The sequence below is a fragment of the Rhodamnia argentea genome, chromosome 1, assembly GCF_020921035.1.
Source record: "Rhodamnia argentea isolate NSW1041297 chromosome 1, ASM2092103v1, whole genome shotgun sequence".
Lineage (NCBI taxonomy): Eukaryota > Viridiplantae > Streptophyta > Magnoliopsida > Myrtales > Myrtaceae > Rhodamnia > Rhodamnia argentea.
Window position 1 is genome coordinate 30,743,209 of NC_063150.1, and position 13,506 is coordinate 30,756,714.

The window sequence follows — 13,506 nt, forward strand, 5'->3', positions numbered from 1 at the left end:
CTTTAACCTATGAATTGTACAGTACCCACCACAGTGTGGTAGCAAAAATGAACATATCAAGCAACATAAGATGTATAATGCGCTTGAATATCTTGCATTTGACCCTAGAAAATTCTCCTCCTCCTTTTCCTCGTTTCTTTTTCGCCTTCGCTTGTGATAAAGTATCGATCATGATAAGAAAAAGGACTGATGTAAGCCTAAGGTACATAAGCTATACAGTATGTCTTTCTTCACCATTCACTTCCATTACCGTCTATATGAGTAGTTTCGAAATTAGAAAAAGCAAAATTTAGCTAATGGTTCTTGTAGTTTTCTTCCGTGTTTGTTTTTGCTAGTTCATCTCATTGAAATATTGTTCCCTTCTTATTTTCCTTTTGGATACGTGACCCCACGCATACAGACATTGACGGGCTTGCGTGGATGAGAAAGTCGTGGACACACACCAAATTCTTGTTCCATGAAAGCTTTGCAATCGATGTCGCGCCTAATTAGGTGATTTAACCGATACGATGAACTTTTCTTTCCCTTTTTTGGAAGGAAACTTCACACACACCGAGTGTTTTTTTTCTAGCCCAAAAGAGATGAGGAAGGGCAAACTGAACGTCCAATTGCAGCACGGTTAAGAATCCGCATCTACTGTGGAATGTGCAGAATTAGGATTGTGGAGAGGTCGTATGCTCAGCACTACTAGCAATCCACACCATTAACAAACCAAGAAACATGCACTGCTACACCACCGCCACTGCATCCAGATATATTAGCCCGTATCCATATGCCACCGCCACCGCCACCGGTCATTCCTTACATCAAGTTGTAATATTCTACCAGATCTATAAAGGTATACAATCCAAACAGACCAAACGGATTTTGTTTTCTTTCTCCTTCCAATTCTTGGTCTGGCCGTGAAAACAATTCGCTGTTCCTCGTGATAGTTGACTTGTTCAAGTTTCTTAAATCTTGTTATACGTGAGAGAGAGAGAGAGAGAGAGAGAGAGAGAGAGAGAGAGAGAGAGAGAAGTGGTCCAAGTTTACTCAATTGAAGCATCAGTAAATATACAGCAAGTCTATATTGGAGGCATTACAAGGATAGGACGACTCGTAATGAATTTAGCGTTCGGATCCATCAATCTGACTGTTACAGAGAAAAAAGAGAGAGAGTAAGAATTCTCCAACAAAGAAGAAGTAGAAGATGGTGATTAGTCCATGCCCTGCTGATGTAATATCTCAGCCACAATGAATTCTGTAACATTGTCGCAATTGATCGACAACTTCAACAAGATAATTGCAAACTTGTGCGAGCACTTCGCAGGAAAAAGTAGGACCTATAAAAAGGTTCGAAAAATTCACAACATCCATGAAAATCAGACATATACTTTGGAAAGGCATCATCTCAAATCTAGCTACACCAATCCCCAGAACAATCTGCAAAACTTGTAAAACAAAAACCCTGAGAAGAAATCCTGCTATTTCATGATCTTCACGTATGTATACGAGTCGCGGCAACACAAAACTAATGGATTTGATCATGTCAATTTATTATGGCCGTGCGATCAAGCGACATAGGCTTATACAGAGCCGGTTGGACACATATCGCCGCTTCTCTAGTTGGTAAGGAAGAAACCTTGTTGTCGCGCCTGACTTCAAAAGACCGCTGCATTCAAGACGAATGCGAAACCCTTTTTAAACACGCCGATATTCATTAGCCGAACCTGCAAATTGCACATTTTGTGCATAATTTGTCCCATGGTAAGTGAGAAACAAGAAAACACAGTAAACTACACAAAAGAAAAGGCGAGAAAAGAGAAGGAGTGGATTATTTGAGAATGTTGATAGTATGCAGTTGAGATTGACACATATCAAAATAGAAGACGAGGAAGTACAAGACCTTATCTCAAGAGGGGTCCTTGAAAATGTGAACGGCCAGATCAATGCAAAGATCAGAGAAAAAGTAGTTTTTTTTTTCTTTTCTGGTACTGGGATATCTCATGCTTCCCAGCAACAGTTGAAACTGCCAGATGATCTGACAGCTTCTTCCATTGAAGAAAAGCTCAGATCATGCTGGCAGCTTCAGCTATTAGTGGTGCATGATGATGATGGTGATGATGAAGAGATGAACTGAAAGCAAAACCCTCTCTGCTCCAAGAACTCGTTTCTTCTGGGAATTGGATCTCTCCATGTACTTCTCTCTCCTTGTTTTCTTGGGAGGGTCTGTTTTTCTCAACTTGGGTACCCTATGTGAAGGCTGCTCATAGAGAAGAGAAGGTTTTCTGAGCGCCATAAATAGAGAGAGAAAGGGAGAGTTTTTCCTGCTTCAGATCAATACACTTTTACTAGTTCCACGACTCTCTCTCTCTCTTCACTTTTGTCCCCATGTGACGACAGATATAGACGTCGATCTTGTTCTGTTTTTTTCTTTGGAAAATTAGGATAAAAAATGCATAAAGACGGTGAGAATTAGGACATGTAACGTTTGTCTTAATGACAAAGACTCATTAGACAGCAGTATATCCACCGGTAACGTTGGAGCCGATTTCATCGCATTTTCAATTTGTGCTCTCGACACCTGTTTTTTTGCAAGATCAAGAGTATTTCGAATGCACACAGGACAAATTTTTTGAAGGTGTTAATTGTCCAGCACATTACGAAAGTTGGAACACCCGTTTTGATGGCCCTATTTTGTACAGAGGGAAGTCCCACCAAATACCTGTGGAACTACTAATGCGATTTAAGAAGAGCGGGTAGCATCTGGAGATAGCAAAACGCTAGTGACAAGAAATTAAAATTTAAGTTTAGAGAGGGGGACAGCGAGAGCCTTGGGATATGGGAAAAGAAGAGAGAGGAGCAACTGTTGTTGTTGCTGTGGTCCAAAAGGAGACAAATTGAATAATGTCACGCCCACGCCACCACATGCAGGCATTGGTTTTTGTTGAGAGTTGCTAAACTGCTGATTTGTGGAACTTTATGTCTTTTTTTTTTTTTCTTTAACTTTGCCTTTGATCTTCACACCTCTCTCTCTCTCTCTCTCTCTCAAGTTTGTATGTTTGGTAGGCATCAAATGTGTTGTCCAAAAAGAGCAAAACACAGAGCATTGGGGGGACCATTTGCATGCATTTCTTAGGAGGTAATGTACAAGGTTCACATAAAGAAAAAAAAATGCCAAAAAAGAAAGAAAAACTCTCTCTCGATCGAGACCAATGAGTGCATGTACTACAAGAGATGAAAAGAGTCTGCAGGATAAATCACAAGTGAATGTTCAACGAAATTTAATCCGTAACTTTTTCGGGAAAATTGTTTTCCAACCTTATGATGTATGGATGGTGAAAAATTAATCGATCTACGAAAAATATTCTCTATGGACTGAATATAATAAGCTTAGAAAATTTTTTGGGGGGGAGGAAATCATTTCCCCTTCTACTAAGAAAGAAATCATCCTCCTTAGACCACCAAACAAATGAAAACTAATCATTTTCCTTGGAAATTGTTTTCATTCGTCATGGAGTTTTCAAGAAAACAAACGCATCATAAGTAAATCGTTTTCAAGCAATCAATAACTACACGTCGCGTCGCTGTTGGTAGTCAAATTCGTCAGCTAGTCTCCTCTTCAATCTCCCTCTCTTTTATACGAGGTGTATGATTCAGGAAAGTTTAGGGTCCTTGAGCATTTAGGTTTCACTATCTTAGTCGACTAGGATGGTGCAAGAAACCACGTGGACCATTCACGAGCCTTCACTTTCCCACTGCTGTAATCGAAAACCCTAGATCCCCGCTTCCTGAATGGCAAATCCCACAAGAGAAAAATAGCCATCATGCGCTTGTAATTTGATAGGTGAAAAGGAAGTTCTTTCGATTGGTTCTAATCATGCAATTAAAGCAAAAAAAAAATAAAAATAAAAATCTCCTTTCCAAGGCCAACACCCGGTGGATTAGAGTGGTTTTCCATGAGAGCTTTACTAGCTTGCAAAAACAGAAGGGGAGTGGCCCCAAAGAACAAGTCGACGCGTAGCACTTTGGACAGATTGGTGTAGTCTTTAGTTGATAGTTACATGTTGTTTTTCTTGTGTTATTCTAAGTATGAACTAACCGAGTGACCAATCCGATTCCAGAGATGCAAATGCGTATGGCCTTTAGTTTAATCCACATGCCTTGACTAAATTTTTTTTTTTTTGGCCAACTTTTCTTGCTTGCCAATGTGCATTCCTCAAGTGGCGAAGCGCCGTTGGCCCGACGGTTTGAGTCGGTGATTAGATTCAAGCCGTGATTGGGAGCCGGATGGGCACGTCTTCATCAAGCGAAGGCCAAAACGGAGCACCCTTTTGGCCACTAAATATTCCTCACTCGAATGCCAAACAAGTTAAGGCCCCAAAAGTCCATCGATTCTCGAGCAAAAGCCAAGCTAAAGTAGCTAGTGACTCTTTGTTTTATGCTTCTAGAAAAGGAATATTCGAGCTTCAGCGATCTATCTCGAGGGCTCAGTCTATCGGGAGACGACCGGTTGTCTACCATGAGATTGTCTATCGAGAGAGACCGAACCTCAGAGATTCTGTCCTCCAACCCGATCGATTGTTCCATCCGCCAACTACTCTTATAGACCGTGTTTGCTGAGGAGTATGCCTGGTGTATAATTTCTCGATAGCTTATAGGACAAATGATTCTCTAAATGAAGAGATATAAAAATGAAAGCAACATTTAACTCTTTCCCTAATTGTGATAGTATTTGCTGACAAGCAACCCCAATAATGTTATAAGACAGTAAACAAATAGCCAACGCAAGTGAAACAAATAAGCGACAATTTGGGGAAAAAAAAAACTCTTTTCCAAGATATTTGTGTTCTATATTATTATCTCTTGACCTACTTATAGAATTTAAATTGTGAAGTTGAGGCAGTATTGTCCTCGAAAAAAAGTACTCTTTTCTTTTTCCAAAGGTGAATAGAAAACTCAAAATGTATAATGTTACATGCTTTTACAAAAGGTGTCTTCTTTATCTGAGTCAAGTTCCCCAGGTCCACTGCTTATCCATGGGGGGGGGGATATATGATTAAGACATAATCCACATTAATATTAGCTAGGTTGCCTCTTCTCCATCATGTCTCATAATGTAGAATGAACCAATCGCGTGCCGCCACGTCAACGGGCGCTCAATAATTGGTGCCATGTGTCCCAATTGGCATTGGTCACTTTAGATTGGATTTTCATATCAAAGTGAGCCTCGGAACTCAATCAAGTAATGGCCAGCTTTTGCATTATATACCAACCCACAAAAAACAAAGCTATTAATAGATGCTAAGTGAGCCGGTAATGGACATTTGAGGGAGCCATTTGCCCAAATCCCATGGACTTGGAAGAAATTTTGGTGACCGAGTGGAGATCATCCTGGCCCATTCAAGCCCACATAAATTATGGCTAGGTGGGTCTTTTTTAGAAAGTCACAGAAGCCAATAGGTGGGCCGGGCAGCACACGAGAAATAAACCGGAGTATCGAACTCTAATATCACGTTAGAATGTTCAATCCAAAAGAGTATGAAAATTAGGTGAAAGGAGACTCCGGGTGCATTTTGGGAGAGCATTTGGTAAAAGTTTTTGCGTAAATGCAAATGACATTAGACCAACGAGCTTCACGTGATGAAAATAAAAATCACTGCGCTCGAGACGTGACATATTGGGGGACGCAACCAGCAATTGAACCCAGTAGAGCTCTTGCGCATCTGCTTTCGTGAAGAGGGGTCAATGGTCAATGGCATGTTGACTGGTAATCATATGGAGTTTCCTTTCTTCATCCTTGTCACCCAAACTCCTATAAATATGGATGAAGCTCGACGATGACGAAACCAGAAAATACAGCAAGTAGCGACTTCGAGATATCATCCGAAAATGGCCGGGGTTCGGATTCCGCGAGTGAAACTCGGTGCGCAGGGTCTTGAGGTTTGCATTCGAAACTACTTCTTCCTTGGTCATGCTTTAATGGTGCACGAAGGAGGTGGAGGTTTTATCGCATCGTTTCATTGTTTGTGGTTGATTATCCTCTCGTGGATTTGTATAAGCTGCCTAATGCTAAAATGTAAGAGCTTTCGTTTCTTCTTCTTCTTCTTCTTCTTCTTCTTCTTCTGTTTTGGAACAATTGCAGGTTTCGAAGTTGGGTTTTGGCTGCATGGGACTCACCGGTATTCACAATGATCCGGTCCCGGAGGAAGCCGGCATAGCCATCATCACCGATGCGTTTGCCAAGGGGATAACATTCTTCGACACGTCGGATATATATGGACCCAAAATCAATGAAATTCTTGTCGGAAAGGTAATGTGAAGAAACCGCAACACACAAAACTGGTAATGTAGTCTTTTAGCTGATAAATTTTACTTGCTTAATACAAAAACTTTGTCATCTTGTAAGCGCAGGCATTGAAGAAGTTGCCCCGGGAGGAGGTACAGTTAGCCACCAAATTCGGTATCGTGAAAATCGAAGCGGACAATGTTGTGATCAAGGGGACGCCTGAATATGTACGCTCGTGCTGCGAGTCGAGCCTCGAGCGCCTCGGTGTCCAATACATTGACCTCTACTACGTGCATCGGATTGACACATCTGTCCCCATAGAGGAAACGGTGAGTTCGTTTAGCAGCTCTTCCTGTTTGTGGATAATTACCGATGCGCGAAACGGGCTTTAGCCATCAGAAATTAACAAAACCAAAACGGTTTCGAAAAACCACAGATGGGGGAACTGAAGAAGTTGGCGGAAGAGGGAAAAGTGAAGTACATCGGCTTGTCGGAGGCTAGCCCCGACACCATACGGAGAGCGCACGTGGTTCATCCCATGACGGCCTTACAGATGGAGTGGTCGCTCTGGACTCGCGACATCGAGCAAGAGATCGTCCCGCTCTGCAGGTACATTGCTGTTCACAGCCATCCTAGAAGGACTTCGAATCCTTTGCGAAGTTGGTCTCCGAAAAAGAGTCTTTTCGCTTTGCACGTTGTTTTCTTCTAACCTTTTGGCCTGCCTCTCGAAATTTTCAGGGAGCTCGGAATCGGCATCGTTCCATATAGCCCTCTCGGCCGTGGGTTCTTCGGCGGCAGGGGAGTCACAGCCACTGTGCCTGCAAATAGTTTTCTGGTATGTTAATAGTTAAACGGACTCTTCTTTCTTAAAAAGTTTTAGACTCATACATGCAAGATGGTCCAAAAGCTTCTTCACTAATGATCGCTAAACTTTCCCCTCATTTCTCAGGAAAGACATCCCAGGTTTCAAGCAGAGACCCTGGACAAGAACAAGATTCTTTACTTCCGAATCGAGAAGTTAGCAAAAAAGCACAATTGCACCCCTATACAGCTCGCACTCGCATGGGTTCTCCATCAAGGAGATGATGTTGCGCCTATCCCTGGTGAGAATCTAATCTTCACGACATTCATTAGCAGAGACAACTTGGAATTGGAATTTCTGTTGTGACTTCATGCGGTTTTCCCGCAGGTACGACGAAGATTAAGAACCTGGATGATAACATTGGTTCCTTGGGAGTGAAGCTTACGGAGGACGACGTGAAAGAGATCTCGGACGCTGTACCGACCGATGACGTCGCCGGCGACAAGATCAACGAGCACTTTGTTCGCTGCTCGTGGAAGTACGCAAACACGCCCCCGAGAGACGGGAAATCGTCGGCTTACTAGACTTTTCTTTCGAGTGTGCTGATATGAAGCTTGTCTAGCTTCTCTGCTCTTTTTTTTTTCGCTCCTTGTAAACTCAGAATAAGCTTTAACGAAAGATGAAAACCAAACCAGGCGATTTCACAGTGAATGGGGCCTCCTTTTGTGCTCATGAAGCATTGGTTTGCTGGTGATAAAAACATGCTTGTTTTTTCATTCGCCTCTTTCGGCAGTGGCTCCCCCGATATAAAGGGTACGTTCTCGTTAAAAATGGAACAATTTGAAAAAGATCTTCTCGAAATTGATTGCTGAATGAAAAACATTTCATCATGCACGAAAATATTTGGATGTAAATTGTCGTCGATAATAAAAAAAAGAATTCCGTTTACTAATTATTTAGAGTGATGTAAGCGATTATTTTTAGTAAAATCTTTCTTAAATAATTCATTTTTCATGAGACAAACCAGCGTACTCTAGTCTGCCTCATTTTTTTCTTGATTCAAGAATGGATGTCTTCCAAGTTTAGGCCACTCCACTCGGGCCCGGCGCATCGATTAAGGTGGTATTTTATGGACCTTGACATTTATCTACTTTAAATAAGCTTTTTCGCCATAAAAAAAAAGAACGATACAAGTTGTTAGGGATGTTAAGATTGATTTTGCAAGAATTAGCTTACTGAATGATGATGCGGACCCCATAACTTCCTCGTACAAACAGCTGTCCACATTCAAGAAACTATCTATATGATTAATTTCTAGCTTTACATCGAAACAGCAAAAAATGACGTCATAAAAAAGCCTTGTGACGTACTGGGTGATGCAAAACCTAAGTACTGTACCAACAGGTGGAGCATCTGCTTACGAAATGGTAAAAGCCACTTGTCCTTGATTGGGACCAAATGGGTCAAATAAACATGTGTGTGTTTCTGTCATTAATAATATTATCTCGTTTCCCTCCGGTCGTGATCGCCTCTGACTCCTATACATGTACGGTGGATGAAACTTGCTGGAAATGAGACCAGAAAAAAAAACAAGTTAGCAGCAACTGCAAGAGCATCCGAGAATGGCCGACAATCGACGTCGGATACCCCGAGCGAAACTCGGAACTCAGGGTCTCGAGGTTTGCATCAAGAGAACACATCGTTTCTTGGTTTCGCGGATGATTTTGTGGAGATTCGTTTGATGGCTTAGAATTGCAGCTTCTTGCTCAAATATATTTGAATCTTCCTTGTTTTGTTTTTGGATGATCGCAGGTTTCCAAGTTGGGTTTTGGCTGCATGGGACTGACTGGAGTTTACAATGATCCGGTCCCTGAGGAAGTCGGCGTATCGATCATCGTGGAAGCCTTTGCCAAGGGCGTAACGTTCTTTGATACATCTGACGCATATGGACCCAAAGTTAATGAGATTCTAGTCGGGAAGGTAGGGCGAAAACTCGGAAATATGGCAATTCTTTGGCCGATTGAATTTCGGCGGCATTTTAGAATAAGCGGCTTCATATGTGCAGGCATTGAAGAAGTTGCCGCGGGAGGAGGTGCAGTTAGCTTCCAAATTTGGCGTGGTGAAAATGGAACCCGGCAATCTGGTGGTGAGGGGGACCCCAGATTATGTCCGCTCGTGTTGCGAGGCGAGCCTCGAGCGTCTTGGTGTCGAGTACATAGATCTCTACTACGTGCATCGCATCGACACGTCGGTCCCTATAGAGGAAACTGTAAGTCTGATTAGCAGGTTCCGTATCGGTTCGGTAGCAATTGCTCTGCTCGAACCAGCTTAAGATTTGCTAGTTTGCGAAAATTGCAGATGGAGGAGCTAAAGAAGTTGGTGGAGGAGGGAAAGGTGAAGCATGTTGGGTTGTTGGAGGCGAGCCCCGACACCATAAGAAGAGCGCACGTGGTTCACCCCATTACGGCCATACAAATGGAGTGGTCGCTCTGGACTCGCGACATCGAGCAAGAGATCGTCCCGCTTTGCCGGTAGTTACATTATATTGCTGTCCTAACACTATCAGAAGTGAAAAACAAGAACAGAGGAAACTCTGTTCGGCACATTTCTGATTTTAAACCTTCATAACTTGTACAATTTGGTACTTCATGCTGGACTTAATTACTGGGGTTTTTCTTCTGGTCGGCTTGTCCAATGTCGAAGGGAGCTCGGGATTGGCATTGTTCCTTACAGTCCTCTCGGCCGCGGGTTCTTTGGTGGCAAGGGCCCAAACAGTTTCCTGGTATGTAACTGCTCTGTTTTCAGACATGCCTTGATTAGAAAAATCATGTTCAGTTCCCATTCATATCACGGTCTTAGAGCTTCATTCACTGGTCCACCTAGCTAATCTTTTGATTCTGTTTCTTTCTCAGGAGAGACATCTTCCTAGGTTTCAACCAGACAACTTGGACAAGAACAAGAGCTTCTATGCGCAAATCGAGAAGATAGCTGAGAAGTACGACTGCATCCCTCCGCAACTCGCGCTTGCGTGGGTTCTTCATCAAGGCAATGACGTCGTGCCTATCCCTGGTCAGCAGCTAATTTTGCACCATCTTGTCAACTCGAAGCATGTCACATTAGTTCAATGCCTTTTCTCCAGAATTCTCAGCTCACATCGCATTATAACAAGTTGAAAATTTGTGCCGTTTCTGCAGGAACGACGAAGACAGAGAATCTGGACAAGAACATCGGTTCCCTGAGAGTGAAGCTCACGGAGGAGGATGTGAAAGAAATCTCGGGTGTCATACCTATTGATGAGGTTGCTGGGAGCCGGATAAACAAGCACTATGCTTGCCACTCGTGGAAGAACGCGAACACGCCCCCGAGAGGTGGCAATTTTCCAGCTTAAGACTTGTTATGTGCAGCACTGTCAGGCATTGTTTTGGCTCTCTTGCCTTTATGCCTGTATGTGACTGAGGCCATAAAGTATCACAAAATAGTTTGAACGTAAAACCAGGGAATTTTAAGTGCTTGCTCTGTATTAAGAACATGTGAGGGAACATGTACTAAATTTCTAGAATAAGGAACTTTGAGCACCTTGCAAGACTGAGTGTGTTAGGAATAGACTTGACAGGAAAAAAGTTCATATGTACTTTAATTGATGGGGGCCAAATGATGATCTATCATCAAGTCGACGCATGTGCCAAAAGTTCCGCATCAAAACAGGAGTGGCCTAAACGGGAAACATTTTGCATTTGGTGACAACAGAAATTGAATTTATGTCGTAAGCTTCATCTGCACGCACAAATTCATTCTTGAAGAGCGAAGCCGTCTAACGAATTTGAAAAAGAGGCGGACTTATATAGGACGGATGTTCACGTAGGGCTGTCGTTGTGCTTGAGACTTCGCGGCTTTACAATCCTGATGAACAGGTATTGCATTGGCCATACCAGATCGTTACTGCAAGGGAGGTATGTATGTTCCGGATGCGAGCAGCTGCAGGGCTTGTGCCGTCGTCCAACAAACTTGTCCAGCTAGAGTCTCAAAAGGCCGTCGGAGGGATGCATATCGAGCTGTTACGCCACAGAGAGCAACAGAGAGAGTCCGCAACTTTTGTCTAGGCAGTTTTAATTTCGTAGTCTGTTCCGTAGAATGAAATTTTGCCGTTGACATTTTGATTTCTGGCATCTTATTGTATCAGAAAAGAAGGAAAACCAGCAAAGAAATGCTTCATGAGCACAAAAGAAGCCAATAACTTAGAATTCCCTGTTTTGGTTTTGTTCTCACATAAGCTATTATTGAATTTTATTTTCTGGGTGCAGTTACAAGGAGCAAAAGAGAGCAGAGAGCCAAACAATGCTTCATCAACGCAATCAAATAGAATCCTGATAAGCCGGCAGTTTCCCATCTCTCGGGGGCGTGTTCGCGTACTTCCACGAGTTGCGGACGTAGTTCTCATTGCTCCTTTCGCCGGCAACGTCTTCAATCGGGATAGCATCTGAGATCTCTTTCACGTCGTCCTCCGTAAGCTTCACTCTCAAGGAACCAATGTTTTTATCGAGATTCTTGACTTTCGTCGTTCCTGCAGAAACCGCATAATCTCAAAACAGAAATCCCAATTCATGTCATCTGTTAATGAATGTCATAAAAGTTCGATCCTCACCAGGGATCGGCACAACATCGTCTCCTTGATGGAGAACCCACGAGAGTGCAAGCTGTACAGGGGTGCAGTCGTGCTTTTTCGCTAAGTTCTCCATTCGAGCATAAAGAACCTTGTTTTTGTCCAAATTCCCTGCTTGAAACCTAGGAAGAACCTTTCCCTGAGAAATGAGTGAAGAAGCTTTTAGATCATCGTGTATATGAATGTGAGAGGTTGAAGAAAGAAGCGCCCATTAAACTATTAACATACCAGGGGACTATTTGCAGGCAGAGTTTCTGTGACTCCCCTGCCACCGAAGAACCCACGACCGAGAGGGCTATATGGAACGATGCCAATTCCGAGCTCCCTGAAAATTTCGAGAGGCCGGCAAAAAGATTGAAAACGAAAACAAGCTACAAAGAGAAAAGGCTGTTTTTCGGAGAAAAATGATTCGAAGTCTGCTCTGATGGAGGCCAACAGCAATATACCTGCAGAGTGGGACGATTTCTTGCTCGATTTCACGAGTCCAGAGCGACCACTCCATCTGTAAGGCCGTGATGGGATGAACCGCGTGCGCCCTCCGTATGGTGTCGAGGCTGGCCTCCGACAAGCCGATGTACTTGACTTTTCCCTCTTCCACCAACTTCTTCAGCTCCCCCATCTGCGTTTTTCCGAAACCGTTTGGTTTTATTAATAGCTGATCGCTAAAGCCCGTCTACAGCATCTGCAATCATCCATAAGCAGGAAGAGCTGCTAAACGAACTTACAGTTTCCTCTATGGGGACCGATGTGTCAATCCGTTGCACGTAATAGAGATCAATGTATTCAACCCCAAGGCGCTGGAGGCTCGACTCGCAACACGAACGGACGTAATCAGGCGTCCCATTTGTCACTAGTACATCGTCCGCTCCGCGTTTCACCACACCGAATTTGGTGGCTAGCTGCACCTCCTCCCGCGGCAACTTCTTCAATGCCTGCGACAATGATACCACCAAATTTTTTTTTTTATTGTAATATCCACATAACGAAAATGTATACGCTAAAAGGATAAATTACCGGTTTTGTGTGTTTCGGTTCTTTCACATTACCTTTCCAACAAGAATCTCATTGGTTTTGTGCCCATACATGTCCGACGTGTCGAAGAATGTTATCCCCTTGGCGAACGCGTCGTTGATGATCGATATGCCGACTTCCTCCGGGACAGGATCAGTGTATACACCCGAGAGTCCCATGCAGCCAAAACCCAACTTCGAAACCTGCAATTATCCGAAAACATCATCGTCGTCATCACCGTCGTCGGAAGAAGAAGAAACGACAACTCACACATCTCAGCATGAAAGCGAACCTCAAGACCCTGAGTTCCGAGTTTCACTCGCGGAATCCGAACCCCTCCATGCTCGGCCATCTTCAGATGATATCTTGAAGCTGCTACCTGCTGTGTTTTTCTGGTTTCATGATCGTTAAAATCTCGTTCATATTTATAGGAGTTGAGGCGACGAGGATGAAGAAAGGGAAACTTCAAATTAAGGCTTGACCATGACCCATCACCTTGAGCTTTGGATCGCCCCGTACGTCACTTCATATATGACGTTGACTTATACTATTATTAGATTCTCGATATTTATCCGTGCACTTGTGACGTACTGGCTGGTGCAAACCTTGTAGTATCCAACAACACGTGGAGGCTGTGGAGCCGTTGGGTATCCTGTCACGGTCAGATTTCTGTTCCAACAAATTTTCACCGTGCTGCAGCCTTTTTTTTTTTTTTTTTTATTTGGTGTCTAAACAAGTACGGTTTCTCCCGGACCCAAAAAAAAA

At 43.2% G+C, this 13,506-nt stretch overlaps 3 protein-coding genes and 1 long non-coding RNA gene across 5 annotated transcripts; 2 read left to right on the forward strand and 2 right to left on the reverse strand.

Annotated features, from left to right (window-relative positions):
- Positions 1-391: 391 nt before the first annotated feature.
- LOC125314106 lies at positions 392-2,279 on the reverse strand. The gene is made up of 2 exons (XR_007197744.1): positions 1,886-2,279; positions 392-1,709 (listed from the first exon to the last, which is right to left on the reverse strand). It is a non-coding gene; the product is annotated as an uncharacterized LOC125314106 (long non-coding RNA).
- Positions 2,280-2,313: 34 nt separating this feature from the next.
- LOC115743875 (probable aldo-keto reductase 1) lies at positions 2,314-13,169 on the reverse strand. Of its 2 annotated transcripts, XM_030678855.2 has the most exons (7): positions 13,034-13,169; positions 12,777-12,944; positions 12,456-12,662; positions 12,177-12,349; positions 11,959-12,055; positions 11,713-11,869; positions 11,162-11,631 (listed from the first exon to the last, which is right to left on the reverse strand). In XM_030678855.2, the coding sequence occupies exons 1-7, from the start codon at positions 13,091-13,093 to the stop codon at positions 11,423-11,425; spliced, it is 1,071 nt and encodes a 356-aa protein (XP_030534715.1). In that variant the 5' UTR covers positions 13,094-13,169; the 3' UTR covers positions 11,162-11,422. The 2 variants fall into 2 exon arrangements, with proteins under 2 accessions (XP_030534717.1, XP_030534715.1); XM_030678857.2 differs by lacking the exons at positions 11,162-11,631; positions 11,713-11,869 and adding an exon at positions 2,314-2,348 and having other exon boundaries at positions 11,992-12,055.
- Positions 5,857-7,719, forward strand: LOC115743878 (probable aldo-keto reductase 1). Its single transcript, XM_030678862.2, has 7 exons — positions 5,857-5,922; positions 6,125-6,292; positions 6,394-6,597; positions 6,705-6,877; positions 7,007-7,103; positions 7,218-7,371; positions 7,458-7,719. Exons 1-7 carry the CDS (start codon positions 5,872-5,874, stop codon positions 7,652-7,654), a joined length of 1,044 nt encoding a protein of 347 aa, XP_030534722.1. The 5' UTR covers positions 5,857-5,871; the 3' UTR covers positions 7,655-7,719.
- Positions 8,644-10,564, forward strand: LOC115743882 (perakine reductase-like). Its single transcript, XM_030678869.2, has 7 exons — positions 8,644-8,749; positions 8,883-9,050; positions 9,136-9,339; positions 9,429-9,601; positions 9,774-9,852; positions 9,983-10,139; positions 10,265-10,564. The coding sequence occupies exons 1-7, from the start codon at positions 8,693-8,695 to the stop codon at positions 10,456-10,458; spliced, it is 1,032 nt and encodes a 343-aa protein (XP_030534729.1). The 5' UTR covers positions 8,644-8,692; the 3' UTR covers positions 10,459-10,564.
- Positions 13,170-13,506: the final 337 nt, after the last annotated feature.

Coding starts and splice junctions, on each gene's coding strand:
- LOC115743878 (XM_030678862.2), top strand. CDS start 5,872: ATGGCCGGGGTTCGGATTCCGCGAGTGAAACTCGGTGCGCAGGGTCTT. Junction 6,598..6,704: donor CTGTCCCCATAGAGGAAACG/GTGAGTTCGTTT, acceptor GAAAAACCACAG/ATGGGGGAACTGAAGAAGTT. Junction 7,104..7,217: donor TGCCTGCAAATAGTTTTCTG/GTATGTTAATAG, acceptor CTCATTTCTCAG/GAAAGACATCCCAGGTTTCA.
- LOC115743882 (XM_030678869.2), top strand. CDS start 8,693: ATGGCCGACAATCGACGTCGGATACCCCGAGCGAAACTCGGAACTCAG. Junction 8,750..8,882: donor TCGGAACTCAGGGTCTCGAG/GTTTGCATCAAG, acceptor GGATGATCGCAG/GTTTCCAAGTTGGGTTTTGG. Junction 10,140..10,264: donor TGACGTCGTGCCTATCCCTG/GTCAGCAGCTAA, acceptor CCGTTTCTGCAG/GAACGACGAAGACAGAGAAT.
- LOC115743875 (XM_030678855.2), bottom strand. CDS start 13,093: ATGGCCGAGCATGGAGGGGTTCGGATTCCGCGAGTGAAACTCGGAACT. Junction 12,350..12,455: donor CGGTCCCCATAGAGGAAACT/GTAAGTTCGTTT, acceptor GGAAAAACGCAG/ATGGGGGAGCTGAAGAAGTT. Junction 11,870..11,958: donor TGCCTGCAAATAGTCCCCTG/GTATGTTAATAG, acceptor CTCATTTCTCAG/GGAAAGGTTCTTCCTAGGTT.